Below are 15,249 nucleotides of genomic sequence, written 5' to 3'. Positions count from 1 at the left end.
CAATTGATGGAGGAAGGTTCCTGAAGCAATGGGAGATGGTGGAATCAGGGTGAAGGGTGGAGGGGAGCAGGGAAGGACAGGCAGAAATGGACATTTGTGCATGGGCCAGGGTGGAAAGCTGTGGTAATTCTTGCCCAATGATCCCAGTTTTCTCAGAGAAGTAAAAGGCAGCGTTCGCTGCCAAAAGGTGAGGAAGATGTGTGAGACAAGTGGTGGCTGTTGGGAACAGTCATCAAAAGGAACAGAAAAGATCTGACAAAGAGTGAAGAATTGCTAGGTGGTGTCAGAACTCACTGAGTTTAGAGACCATGAATTTCCAGCAGCACCTGCCTGCAAGGTTAGGTGACTTTCTTCAGCCCCACTTGGAAGCCCAGATGAGACTTGTTTTGGGCTGGAGTCCAAGTTGGGGCAGAGAGGAAGGTCGGGATGGGAGGAAGCAAGTTGAGGGAGGCAGGGAGGAGGTTCCCTGGGCAGAGATAAGAACCAGCTGCTTGCCAGCATTCTAACCTGTGACATGCAGGAGGCAGGTGAAACCCAGCCTTCACGCTCCTGTCCACCATGAATTTCCTTATGAATACACACTGTAAGGAATTTGCTTTACCTGTCAAAGTTTCACTCACCTCACCTATTTAAATAAAGAGCTAATATCTTTATTAGACATTATTAAACCAATTCAGGGAATCTGAACATACTTTGAGGTTCCTTCCAGCTCAAAGTTTTCTGTTAAAGTGATTCTCCCTTTCCTTTTTTCTCCCTAACCCTAAAGTTGTCATGAGAGAAGAGATCCCCAGAGGTCCCCATGGAGACAAAATTATAAAGTCATGAAAAATAGAAAATATCAAAGGCATTTGACAGCTGTGTTTGATTTCCCATTGCCATGGTCTGATTTTCTTTTTACTTTCTTCTTACTGCCGATGAGACTCTGCAGTCTGCAGGATACAAAATGGCGGCACCCATTGATTTAGTTTAGTTCAAATGTGCACATAGAGGCATTACCTCTCTCTAGAGTGTAAGCTCTTTGGGGACAGGGTGACTTTTCTCCCTTAGAATTCGCTTCGATTGTATAACGTCTGCATGCATAGTCAGCTCAAAGACTGTAGAATGTAGCTGAATTTCGAATTTGCTTATAGCCAGCCAAGCCATATTAAATTTCCCCAGTATATAGAGAGCTGAGAACACACACTGAGCTCGGGGCCTGAACCTCTTGTTGCAGGCATTGGTCTGAGGGGCAGAGCTCTTGAGAGTTCTTCTGGGCCAGGGTCTACGGAGGCCCTCACTTAACCGGGGGCCTGTTGCATGGTTCTAGGTCATGGCTGCTGCCTGGGAGCCCATGTCTCCCTCCTACTAGACGTCATCTCCCAGCATTTTTGTCTGTCAAATTATGGAGTCTGGATTTTTTTCAGATTAAGTAAGCACTTAGAATGTAACATTATTCTATGTAGTATATATTAAAATGTATTTCATAAATAGTAATATACATGTTTGTATTGAATTAGAAAAGACAGCTAAGGAAAAAAATCAGAATAGCCTCATAAATGCCATGTCCTCATGTCTACTTCTGCCTTCAAAGATAATCACTGTTAACATCTTGGCGTTTTCCTTTATATTATTTTTTTCTGTTTGTAAACGCGCACATGTATATGTTAGGTTTTTACGGAAGTGGAATCATGTTTTGCTGACCATTTTGTCCTGCTTTACTCAATATGACGTTAGGAACACAATTTCTTGCCAATAACTATAGGGTATGACTTTTAATGCTGAACAGCATTCCATCATGTGGACGCACTGTCAGTCATCTATTTTCAGACATTTGTTTCCAGGTTTATGCTATTATACATAATCTGTGCACTTTATTATTTTTCCAAAATAAATAACTGGAAGTGAAATTACTGACAAAAGCTTTTTAAAAGCCTTTTGACATGCATTACCAAATTCAAAAGGTCTCCATGTTTACCTTTACCTGGGCATAAGGGTTATTTTGGGACCCCCGCCCATATCCCCAACCGCATGCCATTCTTCTCAGCACTTAGAAGTAACATTCTCTTCCATTCTTGACAATCTGACCTTTTGAAAAAACATTCTCATTTTAGGTTTACGTGAAATTTCTTGAAGTGGACCAGGTGCGGTGGCTCATGCCTGTAATCCCAGCACTTTGGGAGGCCAAGGTGGGAGGATCACTTGAGGCCAGGAGTTTGAGTCCAGCCTGGCCAACATGAAACTCTTTCTCTACTAAAAATACAAAAATTAGCCGGGCGTAGTAGAGGGTACCTGTAGTCCCAGTTACACGGGAGGCTGAGGCAGAAGAATTGCTTGAACCTGGGAGCCACTGCACTCCAGCCTGAGTGACAGAGCTAGAATCCATCTCAAAAAAAAAAAAAAAAATTCTTGAAGGTTCTGAACGGAAAAGGAAAATGTTGGAGGAGGCTGCCTCCCAGGTGGGAGTGCTCCACAGCCCGGAGGGGTGAGGACACCTTTGCTGAGTTTAGGAGTCTTGACCCTGGTCTGTTCCCGTCCACACCTACCTGGCCTGGTTCCAAACCTGCAGCAAGGCTGGGGCTGGGAGTTTGGCCATCCTGTCCCCTTGGGCCAGCCCTGGGTGGAACTCAGATCCTCTGTGGCCTCTGAATTGGAAATTTATGGAGAAGCCATTGTGGACAGAGCCACCAGAGCTGAGGCCCTGCCCACCTCCTCCTCATGGGAGGAGCCGGTGCCAGCCTTTCCATGTGAACCTGTGATCCATGAAGTCGGGTAAGCCCTTGCCAGTCCTGACATGAGCAAGGGACACAGAGCTTCCTAAATATATAGACTGGGATTTTGTCCGAATCACATGACGACCCAGGTTTTCCTTTTTCCCTCTTTGTTGCTTTTAATACATAAAATGAGCATGTGTTTATTTAAAACAGCTTTCAAACTTAAACAAATAATGACAGACTGTTCAAACAGACTTCGGAAATCGCCCTAATCAGGATGTTTGAAAAAGCAAGAAGACTTTCTACGAAAGAAGCTTTCAGGACATTTTAGTCCCGAAGCCACAGGGTCTCCTTTGCACTTTGGAATTGTAGAAGGGCAAAGTTTAGAGGCCAGATCCACCCTCCAGGGGGTTAAATGACTTGCCCTCTAGCCCTACACTCTGACTAATAATGTATAAAGAAGGATAGATAGGTAGACATTGTATTATCACTTCCCATCTTTGACCAGAACATGGGATGTATACATTTTAATTCATAATTCCTATAGAAATTATGGACTATCCTCAGATCGGAAAGCTAAGAGAGGAAATTGCTTCTGCAAAATGGCAGGCTCAGCAGAACTTCTTGGGGGAAGGGCAGGTTGAGTAGGTGCGGAGCAGGTCTGCAAGTGGACAGACAAGAGCAAGGTGTTTGTTTTGCCACGAGCTCACTTTCTGTATCCAATTTACAAATGGCTTTGAGTGACCTACGTTAATCTTCACAATAATGAATTTTATGGCTATGGATGAAGTAAATGAGGCTCGGGGCTGGGTTATCTGCTCAAGGTTATAAACTAATAAAATATCAAAGCCAGGGTTCACCCAGACTCCTCCTCCAAGTCCCATGCCCTTCTCAGCCCCCTGGGATGGCAACAGCACCTCTGTGCTGAGGCTTTGGGCCAAGAGCTTCTAGTTTAGCTCATCTCACTCTAGAAATGACATTGTTCTGTGTAATGCACGTCAGAAATGGCCTGTTAGGTTCATGAGAAGCACTGTTATTTGTGTGGGGATGAGGGTGGTGTGAGGGAATTATTCCAGCTCCGAGGAGGTGGGGATATTTGGGACAGCGTTTCTTCTGCTCTCCAGCACTGTGTGCCAGGCCAACTGGGAGAAAATGCCAGCTGGAGTGTGCCCCTGCATCCTCCGGTTTCCCAGGATGGCTTCAGGTCCAGAGAAGACAAATGATCAGGGGCTTAGTCCGGTTCAGATTTTGCCACACAAAACTCTGTTGATTACTAAAGAGATTCAGAGCCTGGCCACTGACCTTCTCAATGTCAAGCCGAATTGCAGACAACCTATTGCCAGTGCCCTGACAAATTTGGGGTGTCTTTTGGCTGGGCTGTTGGGGGTTTCAGCCTGCCCATCCCTCAGAGAGAGAAGCATGGATGGGAGGACTAGTTGACATTTGCAGCCGTGTCTGTGACGTCTTGGGTTGCTCCCTGGAAGAGGCAGAGTTCCGGCTTGTGGAGAAGTCCTGACTCCTTCCTGCCCCACTGATCCCTGCTTATACAGAGAGGGGTGTGCATCTTGGCAGACAATCATGATTGTGCGTTAGCTCTGTGCTAAGAGCACCAAACACATATTTTATGTACATCTATTGCCTCGCTTTTCTAACACTGAAATTTAGAAATGTTTAACAATAGATATTTAAAAAGAAGAAGAAAGCCCTTGCGCCCTCTCCTGGTAAAAGTTAACCAAGGACCTCCAAAGATGCAGAAGGCCCACTGGGTGAGCAGTTGCTGGTCTGGGCTAGCTGATTGTGCTGATTTGACCAATACTGTTGACACACAGGATGGGTCATCTGTTCTTCTATGGTCTGTGATTACAGAGCATCTTATAAACCAGAGTTTCTCAGCCTCGGCCCTGTTAGCATTGGGGGGCTGCCCTGTGCATCGTGGGATATTGAACAGCGTCCGCAGCCTCTGCCCACTAGATACCAGTAGCACTCTCACCCCAAATCATGACCACTAAAAATGCTTCCAAACATTGCCAAATGTCCCCTGGGGGGCAGGATCACTCTCAGTGTGACCCTCACCCTAAATCCTTGCCTGCCTTTTGTAAAAGGTGGCATTGGTTGGAGGGCAATCCATGAGAGTGTGAGGATGGCTCAAGGCATGCCCTTCATGATTTCTGGAAGCAATATTGATGACTGGTCAATTGAGGTCACTTCTAGGAGTTTATTTCAAAAAAGCAACTGAACAAATAGACAAGAATTTATGTACAAAAATATATCATGATATTGTTTATAATAGCAAAAGTTTTAAACACTATAAAAATGAATTTTTAAAGTATGGCACATATTATATATCATGAAAATAATGGTATAAATCTATATTTAATAATGTGGAAAGTTACCCTAACAATGTTTTAAATCCTCATCAAGACTACCTCAGGATTCTCAGAGGCTGTTACATATAGAAGGAGTAATTTCAAACAGATTCATAAGCATTTGGGTAAAGCATTAAGCCAAAGACCAATGATTGTATTCAGAAAGCTTAAGTGAACAAACATTTACTATGCATCTATAGTGCACCAAGACTATGCCCAGCATGAAGGAGACAAAGAGAATCCCTGGTCCCACTGCTACAGCCCTTGCCCCAGAGAAAGGGAACCCCTCTGTGCCCTGTTGGAGCCCTTCCCAACAGCGACGTCCAGGGTCATGGTATGTTACTGTTTCCTGTAATAAAATTGTGTGCTTTGAGTCAGGGTTGTTGGGAATAATGTGGAACTATTCTTGTTTTCTTCTTCATCCTGAATAAATCAGAAGTAACAAGAATTCATTTACTGATTTATATATTCAAATATTCATTCAGAAAGTTGTCCAAATACTCATTGGACCCAAATGTGAAACATAATCTCCCCAAAATCTAGGAAATGAGCAATCGGTGATTTGCTCAATCCAAGCCCATCCAGAGGGTGGACTTTGCTACAACACACTAGAGACCCGACTTGAGATGGAGAGATAGGAATGGAAGGGAGACACCCTTTTTGTCTGTCAGGGACCTGCACGTCCAGTGACACACCCCTGATCTCATGCCTTGTGAGATCCACAATTTGAGTAAATGCAGAGTTGTGGTCGTCCAGTCTAGCCAACCCCAAGAGAAACCCCCTGACAGCTCCCTTTCCCTGGGAGAACATTCACCTTAGAGGCTGGCACTGCACCAGTGAAGGCCGCCCTTGGCCCCTCCACCGACTGAGCCCTCGGCCAACCAAATGCTGTCACAGAGCTGCCATTAGCCAGGCCGGGGCATCAGCAGAGAGAAGGGTGCTGGTTTCTATCTGGGTTCAAAGCCTGGCTCTGCCATTTGTTAAAAAGTCTCTTATTCCCTGCGATTCTCAGCTTTTTCATCTTCAGAACAGAAACAAATAAAATAACTTAATAAGACTGGTACGAAGAATTAGCTGGATGAGAAAGCTCATGCCTTTAATCCCAGAACTTTGGGAGGCTGAGGCAGGAGAATCACTTGAGCCCAGGAGTTCAAGACCAGCCTGGAAAGTATAGTAAGACCCCATCTCTACAAAAAATTTAAAAATTAGCCAAGTGTGGTAATCCTAGGTACTCAGGAGGCGGAGGCAGGAGGATCACTCTTGAGTCCAACAGTTCGAGGCCGCAGTGGGTCATGATTGCACCACTGCACTGCTGCCTGGGCAACAGAGCAAGACTCTGTCTCTAAAAAAAAAAAAGGAAAAGTTTGGTACAAAGACAAAAATAATGCATGTCAGACATTTGATAAGATGTCAACACTCAATCAAGGAGTGTGACAGTCATCATCATTGCTAGATTTTATTACTTTTGTGGATGGGCGTGCTAGCTAAAATTGCAAAACCTCTAATATTTTCTAACTGCCTCTGCTGTTTTTCTCCTCGGCCCTTAGCACTCTCTCCTACACCATGTGATAATTTATATTGATCGCTGTCTATACTGTTCCACTAGATGGAAGCTTCGTGAAGTAGGAACTTTTAGTCTATTTTATGCACTGCTGTATCTCTAAGATGGCTGGCACGTAAATAGGGTCTCAATAAATATGTCCTGAATTAATGAAAACAGTGGTTTCTGAATCATGGCCTCCAAAGAGCATTTGCCGTTTCCCCTCTCATCCTTCTGAAGGTTCCCAGGCTGCCCTGGCAGGATGCCTCTTTCTCTGTGGGGTGGCATTCTCTGCTGTCTCTCTAATACTCTTTCTTTTTCTTCCCTCCTCTCCCCCAACTGCAGGATGCCTTTGTGGAACTGTACGGCCCCAGCATGCGGCCTCTGTTTGATTTCTCCTGGCTGTCTCTGAAGACTCTGCTCAGTTTGGCCCTGGTGGGAGCTTGCATCACCCTGGGTGCCTATCTGGGCCACAAGTGAAGTCAACACGCCTGCCCCAAACAAATATGCAAAAGGTTCACTAAAGCAGTAGAAATAATATGCATTGTCAGTGATGTACCATGAAACAAAGCTGCAGGCTGTTTAAGAAAAAATAACACACATATAAACATCACACACACAGACAGACACACATGCACACACACAACAATTAATAGTTTTCAGGCAAAACGTCGAATCAGCTATTTACTGCCAAAGGGAAATATCATTTATTTTTTACATTATTAAGAAAAAAAGATTTATTTATTTAAGACAGTCCCATCAAAACTCCTGTCTTTGGAAATCCGACCACTAATTGCCAAGCACCGCTTCGTATGGCTCCACCTGGATGTGCTGTGCCTGTAAACACAGATTCGCTTTCCATGTTGATGGCCGGACTAACTCACCATCTGAAGAGCTGATGGATGGAAAAAGGACCTGATCATTGGGGAAGCTGGCTTTCTGGCTGCTGGAGGCTGGGGAGAAGGTGTTCATTCACTTGCATTTCTTTGCCCTGGGGGCTGCGATATTAACAGAGGGAGGGTTCCTGCGGGGGACGTCCATGCCTCTCTGGCCTGAAGAAGAGACTCTTTGCATATGACTCACATGATGCATACCTGGTGGGAGGAAAAGAGTTGGGAACTTCAGATGGACCTAGTACCCGCTGAGATTTCCACGCCGAAGGACAGCGATGGGAAAAATGCCCTTAAATCATAGGAAAGTATTTTTTTAAGCTACCAATTGTGCCGAGAAAAGCATTTTAGCAATTTATACAATATCATCCAGTACCTTAAGCCCTGATTGTGTATATTCATATATTTTGGATACGCACCCCCCAACTCCCAATACTGGCTCTGTCTGAGTAGGAAACAGAATCCTCTGGAACTTGAGGAAGTGAACATTTCGGTGACTTCGGCATCAGGAAGGCTAGAGTTACCCAGAACATCAGGCCGCCACAAGTGCCTGCTTTTAGGAGACCGAAGTCTGCAGAACCTGCCTGTGTCCCAGCTTGGAGGCCTGGTCCTGGAACTGAGCCTGGGCCCTCACTGGCCTCCTCCAGGGATGATCAACAGGGCAGTGTGGTCTCCCAATGTCTGGAAGCTGACGGAGCTCAGAATTCCACTGTCAAGAAAGAGCAATAGAGGGGCGCGGCCGGGCCTGTCACCCTGGGGCCCTCCAGGTAGGCCCGTTTTCACGTGGAGCATGGGAGCCACAACCCTTCTTAAGACATGTATCACTGTAGAGGGAAGGAACAGAGGCCCTGGGCCCTTCCTAGCAGAAGGACATGGTGAAGGCTGGGAACGTGAGGAGAGGCAATGGCCACGGCCCATTTTGGCCATAGCACATGGCACGTTGGCTGTGTGGCCTTGGCCCACCTGTCAGTTTAAAGCAAGGCTTTAAATGACTTTGGAGAGGGTCACAAATCCTAAAGGAAGCATTGAAGTGAGGTGTCATGGATTAATTGACCTCTGTCTATGGAATTACATGTAAAACATTATCTTGTCACTGTAGTTTGGTTTTATTTGAAAATCTGACAGAAAAAAAGTTCCAGGTGTGGAATATGGGGGTTATCTGTACATCCTGGGGCATTTAAAAAAAATCAATGGTGGGGAACTATAAAGAAGTAGCAAAAGAAGTGACATCTTCAGCAAATAAACTAGGAAATTTTTTTTTCTTCCAGTTTAGAATCAGCCTTGAAACATTGATGGAATAACTCTGTGGCATTATTGCATTATATACCATTTATCTGTATTAACTTTGGAATGTACTCTGTTCAATGTTTAATGCTGTGGTTGATATTTTGAAAGCTGCTTTAAAAAAATACATGCATCTCAGCGTTTTTTTTTTTAATTGTATTTAGTTATGGCCTATACACTATTTGTGAGCAAAAGTGATCATTTTCTGTTTGAGATTTTTATCTCTTGATTCTTCAAAGATATCTGAGAAGGTGAGATAAGCCCTGAGTCTCAGCTACCTAAGAAAAACCTGGATGTCACTGGCCACTGAGGAGCTTTGTTTCAACCAAGTCAAGTGCATTTCCATGTCAAGAGAATTGTTTATTGTGGCAGATATATCTGTTGTCCCTTTGACCTTGTTTCTTGAAGGTTTCCTCGTCCCTGGCCAATTCCGCATTTAATTCATGGTATTCAGGATTACATGCATGTTTGGTTAAACCCATGAGATTCATTCAGTTAAAAATCCAGATGGGGAATGACCAGCAGATTCAAATCTATGGTGGTTTGACCTTTAGAGAGTTGCTTTACGTGGCCTGTTTCAACACAGACCCACCCAGAGCCCTCCTGCCCTCCTTCCGCGGGGGCTTTCTCACGGCTGTCCTTCAGGGTCTTCCTGAAATGCAGTGGTGCTTACGCTCCACCAAGAAAGCAGGAAACCTGTGGTATGAAGCCAGACCTCCCCGGCGGGCCTCAGGGAACAGAATGATCAGAACTTTGAATGATTCTAATTTTTAAGCAAAATATTATTTTATGAAAGGTTTACATTGTCAAAGTGATGAATATGGAATATCCAATCCTGTGCTGCTATCCTGCCAAAATCATTTTAATGGAGTCAGTTTGCAGTATGCTCCACGTGGTAAGATCCTCCAAGCTGCTTTAGAAGTAACAATGAAGAACGTGGACGTTTTTAATATAAAGCCTGTTTTGTCTTTTGTTGTTGTTCAAACGGGATTCACAGAGTATTTGAAAAATGTATATATATTAAGAGGTCACGGGGGCTAATTGCTGGCTGGCTGCCTTTTGCTGTGGGGTTTTGTTACCTGGTTTTAATAACAGTAAATGTGCCCAGCCTCTTGGCCCCAGAACTGTACAGTATTGTGGCTGCACTTGCTCTAAGAGTAGTTGATGTTGCATTTTCCTTATTGTTAAAAACATGTTAGAAGCAATGAATGTATATAAAAGCCTCAACGAGTCATTTTTTTCTCCTCTTCTTTTTTTTTCATTATTTCTAATTATTTTGCAGTTGGGCAACAGAGAACCATCCCTATTTTGTGTTGAAGAGGGGTTCACATCTGCATCTTAACTGCTCTTTATGAATGAAAAAACAGTCCTCTTTATGTACTCCTCTTTACACTGGCCAGGGTCAGAGTTAAATAGAGTATACGCACTTTCCAAATTGGGGACAAGGGCTCTAAAAAAAAGCCCCAAAAGGAGAAGAACATCTGAGAACCTCCTCGGCCCTCCCAGTCCCTCGCTGCACAAATACTCCGAAAGAGAGGCCAGAACGACAGCTGACAGGGTCTATGGCCATCGGGTCGTCTCCGAAGATTTTGCAGGGACAGAAAATTCTGGCAGGCTTAAGATTTGGATTAAAGTCACGGAATTAAGGAAGCACCTTGATCTAGTTCAAACAAGAAGCCAACATTCTCTCCACAGTTCACTTACCTCTCTGTGTTCAGATGTAGCCTTCCATTTATATGTGATCTTTGTTTTATTAGTAAATGCTTATCATCTAAAGATGTAGCTCTGGCCCAGTGGGAAAAATTAGGAAGTGATTATAAATCGAGAGGAGTTATAATAATCAAGATTACATGTAAATAATTAGGAATCCCAACACATGTCTAGCTTTCACCTCCAGGATCTATTGAGTGAACAGAATTGCGAATAGTCTCTATTTGTAATTAAACTTATCCTAAAACAAATAGTTTATAAATGTGAACTTAAACTCTAATTCCAATTGTACTTTTAAGGCAGTGGCTGTTTTTGGACTTTCGTATCACTTATAGTTAGTAATGTACACCTACTCTATCAGAGAAAAACAGGAAAGGCCTGAAATACAAGTCATTCTAAGGAAATTAGGGAGTCAGTTGAAATTCTATTCTGATCTTATTCTGTGGTGTCTTTTGCAGCCCAGACAAATGTGGTTACACACTTTTTAAGAAATACAGTTCTACATTGTCAAGCTTATGAAGGTTCCAATCAGATCTTTATTGTTATTCAATTTGGATCTTTCAGGGATTTTTTTTTTTTTAAATTATTATGGGATAAAGGACATTTGTTGGAGAGGTGGGAGGGAGGAAGAATTTTTAAATGAGTAAAACATTCCCAAATTTGGATCAGGGAGTTGGAAGTTTTCAGAATAACCAGAACTAAGGGTATGAAGGACCTGTATTGGGGTCGATGTGATGCCTCTGCGAAGAACCTTATGTGACAAATGAGAAACATTTTGAAGTTTGTGGTACGACATTTAGATTCCAGAGACATCAGCATGGCTCAAATTGCAGCTCCGTTTGGCAGTGCAGTGGTATAAATTTCAAGCTGGATATGTCTAATGGGTATTTAAACAATAAATGTGCAGTTTTAACTAACAGGATATTTAATGACAACCTTCTGGTTGGTAGGGACATCTGTTTCTAAATGTTTATTATGTACAATACAGAAAAAAATTTTTATAAAATTAAGCAATGTGAAACTGAATTGGAAAGTGATAATACAAGTCCTTTAGTCTTACCCAGTGAATCATTCTGTTCCATGTCTTTGGACAACCATGACCTTGGACAGTCATGAAATATGCATCTCACTGGATGCAAAGGAAATCAGATGGAGCGTGAATGGTACTGTACCAGTTCACCTGGACTGCCCCAGAAAAATAACTTCAAGCCAACGTCCTAACAACAAGGTTGTTCTGCATACCAAGCTCAGCACAGAAGATGGGAACACTGGTGGAGGATGGAAAGGCTCGCTTAATCAAAAAAATTCTGAGACTATTAATAAATAAGACTGTAGTGTAGATACTGAGTAAATCCATGCACCTAAACCTTTTGGAAAATCTGCCGTGGGCCCTCCAGATAGCTCATTTCATTAAGTTTTTCCCTCCAAGGTAGAATTTGCAAGAGCGATAGTGGATTGCATTTCTTTTGGGGAACTTTCTTTTGGTGGTTTTGTTTTTTATTATACCTTCTTAAGTTTTCAACCAAGGTTTGCTTTTGTTTTGAGTTACTGGGGTTATTTTTGTTTTAAATAAAAATAAGTGTACAATAAGTGTTTTTGTATTGAAAGCTTTTGTTATCAAGATTTTCATACTTTTACCTGCCATGGCTCTTTTTAAGATTGATACTTTTAAGGGGTGGCTGATATCTTGCAACACTGTACACACAAAAAATATGGTAAGGATAATTTACATGGTTAAGGTAAAGTAAGTCTCCAGTTGGCCACCATTAGCTATAATGGCACTTTGTGTTGTTGGAAAAAGTCACATTGCCGTTAAACTTTCCTTGTCTGTCTAGTTAATATTGTGAAGAAAAATAAAGTACAGTGTGAGATACTGGTTGTGCCTGGAATTGTTTATAATGTGTTAACATGATTTTGCCCTGCCATTCATCATCATTACACAAGACTTTGAAAAGCCTTCTTAACAAGCCAGTAAAATCACCAGGACCCTACTCTAATGAAGCCCTCAGGGACCAGGCTAAGGGATTGCCTTACAGGTGAAACCACCTTAGAAGGAGACTCTTGTTTCTTGGTAATAACCCTCCTGGTTAGGTACAAGATAGACCAGTCTTGAGTTCTACTCCCTGGGAGAGCTACTGTTGCTGTTGAGTGTGTTCTTCCATATAGACCAGAGATCCCAGCCTCTGCATTTTATAAGATGAAATGTGTATGAAAAAGAGGGAAATAAGCTGAAAGTTCTGTTTTGAAGTCAACATTTTTAGATGGAACTAAAGCAGCTACTTGCTTTGGAGCAGGTAAACCCTAAATGACAAGGGATCTGATGTTTCCCACTGGGTTCAGGTCCTGATACCCTAATCCTCAACCCTTCAAGTCACATCACTTAGACTCAATTAAAAGGACTCTGATACCTGCTGGATACAACACTGTATGCATACTACCTTTTGCTCTCAAACCTTGCAAGGTAGGTATTGGCCTCTTGTATTTTGTAGGAGATAACTGAGACTCAAGATGTTGAAACTATATGCCCAAGTTCTCAATCATCATAAATTACAGAGGCAGGATTTGAGCCCTGGTGTGGCTGACTCCAAAGTCCATACTCCATCCTTTGAATCAGTAGCCTCCAAATTGCTGCACTTGGAACCATGGCGGCACAGCCTTCCCAAGGAGTACCCAGGCATGGGATGTTTAGAAGAATCAATGTTCTCAGCACCCATGGGTACTCTTTCATAAACCGATTTCCGTGAGCATACCGCTGAGATCAGACAACTCTCCTCACTCTCCCCTCTCACAATCATCTGTCACACTTCTCAGAAGAGGGACGCACTCCTCCCTCTGTTGGAATCTACTTGTGATGCCCTGCGGTAGTGAGTGTCTCATACTGGCCCGGAGAACTGACTGTGTGCCTGTCGTCCCAAGCGTGTGTCAGTGAGGTCAGGTTAGTGGCTTGAAATTGGCCTTGGTGGCCGGGTGCAGTGGCTGACGCCTCTAATCCCAGCACTTTGGGAGGCCGAGGCCAGCGGATCATGAGGTCAAGAGTTTGAGACCAGCCTGGCCAACATGGTGAAACGCCATCTCTACTAAAAATACAAAAATTAGCAGGGTGTGGTGGTGGGCGCCTGTAATCCCAGCTACTCGGGAGGCTGAGGCAGGAGAATTGCTTGAACCCAGTAGGTGGAGGTTGCAGTGAGCTGAGATCGCAACGTTGTACTCCAGCCTGGGTGACAGAGCAAGACATGAACATTAAAAAATAAAAATAAAAAAAGAAATTGGCTGTGGTGGAAGCCTTTATACCATGTAAATGAACAAAAGCTATAAAGCAGGGCTTTCTTTTCTTTGCCTTTTTCTTTTTTCCCCAGAGAGTAAATTTACCTACACACCACTGGGCATGGCCCTGGAGTGTTAGAATTCTTGGGTTACTGAAAGGCATGATTTGAAATCCTGGGGCTATATTGGACTGTAATGACTGGGGAGCAAATCTTTTTGGAAACTGGTTTTCCAATTCTTTGCTTTCAACAAAGTTGAAAGAGTTTCTAGTGAAGACAGACGATAGATTTTTTAATGTGACTTTTGAATATACCAGAAATTCAAAGAGTTGAATAACGTCGCTATAACAAAACTCTCCAATCTCATGTAGTTGTTATGTGAACAGCCCTCCTCAGAGCTTATATCCATAAAGATAAAAAACAAGTATAGACTCACTGGTGAACACTAGTTCCTTCTAGCATTATGTAGTTTTTATTTATGGGTATGTGTCTTTCTGGGGATGGAGGAGGGAGGGAATAAACTAGTCCCATCTCTTTGAAGAGATTTATTTCCAATAAAATTTAAATTTTATACTTAATAATTATTTGTCAAAATTGTAATATATTTGTGCATTTTTATGAGTTGGGTGCTAGTAATTGTATACTCAACTCAGGAACACAAAAAGCCTTATGGTCACAAAAATTTATAGATTTGCTATAGATGATTCTGAGGTAAATCAATTTTAAGAAATTGTAAGTTGTAAATTTAGTTGTAAGAAATATTATATTAGGATAAAACGAGAGGCAGAATTATGAATTTGAGGAGAAGAAAAATAAATGTAAAATGTCCAAGTGTCAAAAAGTAACTCCTATATTTTTCATGTAGGGTATTGAGTATCATGCCACTATGGTGTTTCAATTCCAATGGATATCGTTTGAAAATGATGTAACAAATTTATTTTTAAAATGTGAATTCTTAAAATAACTTGTCAGACAAACTTGTTATTAGCATGTGTCAGAATTCTATTTCAGACTGGCCTCAAGAGAAGAGTCTCCCAGCAAGCCAGCCAATTCAGTGATTCTTTTTTGGAAGAGACACAAACAGAAAAAAGAAATGGCACCACAACAGAAGAACAGCTCGAGACTGGTTGACATGGTTTAGATAGCTGAGTGGAGACCCTGACTTCTCAGCAGTTCTTAATCCCATTAAAGTCTATCCGGAAATTACCCAAGCATTTTATCAGGAATCATAATTATTTCATGGAAGGGGTTACAAATGACATCATACAAAAAAGTTCTGCCACAGAGAGTTTGGGAACAATTTTCTTTCTTATACTATTAAACAGTGCACTGGAAATTATATCCTTAGCAACTATTGACATTTAAATTTTAAAAATGAACCGTCACACATGTGCAAGTGTGGTATATGTCTTTCAAACTGCTGACAAGGGGGCCTTCTGTCAAGTTGGGGTGGCACATCAGTTGATTCATCAGAAGACCCCTTCCCAGAAGCCCCTCCAGGCGCTC

At 42.6% G+C, this 15,249-nt stretch overlaps 1 protein-coding gene across 1 annotated transcript in view; it reads left to right on the top strand.

Moving 5' to 3' along the window:
- BCL2 (BCL2 apoptosis regulator) overlaps nucleotides 1–12,353 on the top strand; it is a 199,487-nt gene extending 187,134 nt beyond the window's left edge. The window contains exon 3 of the mRNA XM_054460391.2: nucleotides 6,942–12,353. Within this exon, the coding sequence (XP_054316366.2) occupies nucleotides 6,942–7,076 (135 nt within the window). The 3' untranslated portion in view covers nucleotides 7,077–12,353. The remainder of the gene's footprint in view (nucleotides 1–6,941) is intronic.
- The last annotated feature ends 2,896 nt before the right edge of the window (nucleotides 12,354–15,249 follow it).

The sequence above is a fragment of the Pongo pygmaeus genome, chromosome 17, assembly GCF_028885625.2.
Source record: "Pongo pygmaeus isolate AG05252 chromosome 17, NHGRI_mPonPyg2-v2.0_pri, whole genome shotgun sequence".
NCBI classification, from domain to species: domain Eukaryota; kingdom Metazoa; phylum Chordata; class Mammalia; order Primates; family Hominidae; genus Pongo; species Pongo pygmaeus.
The sequence above is the reverse complement of the archived record's forward strand: the minus strand, read 5'-3'. Positions and strand labels throughout refer to the sequence as shown.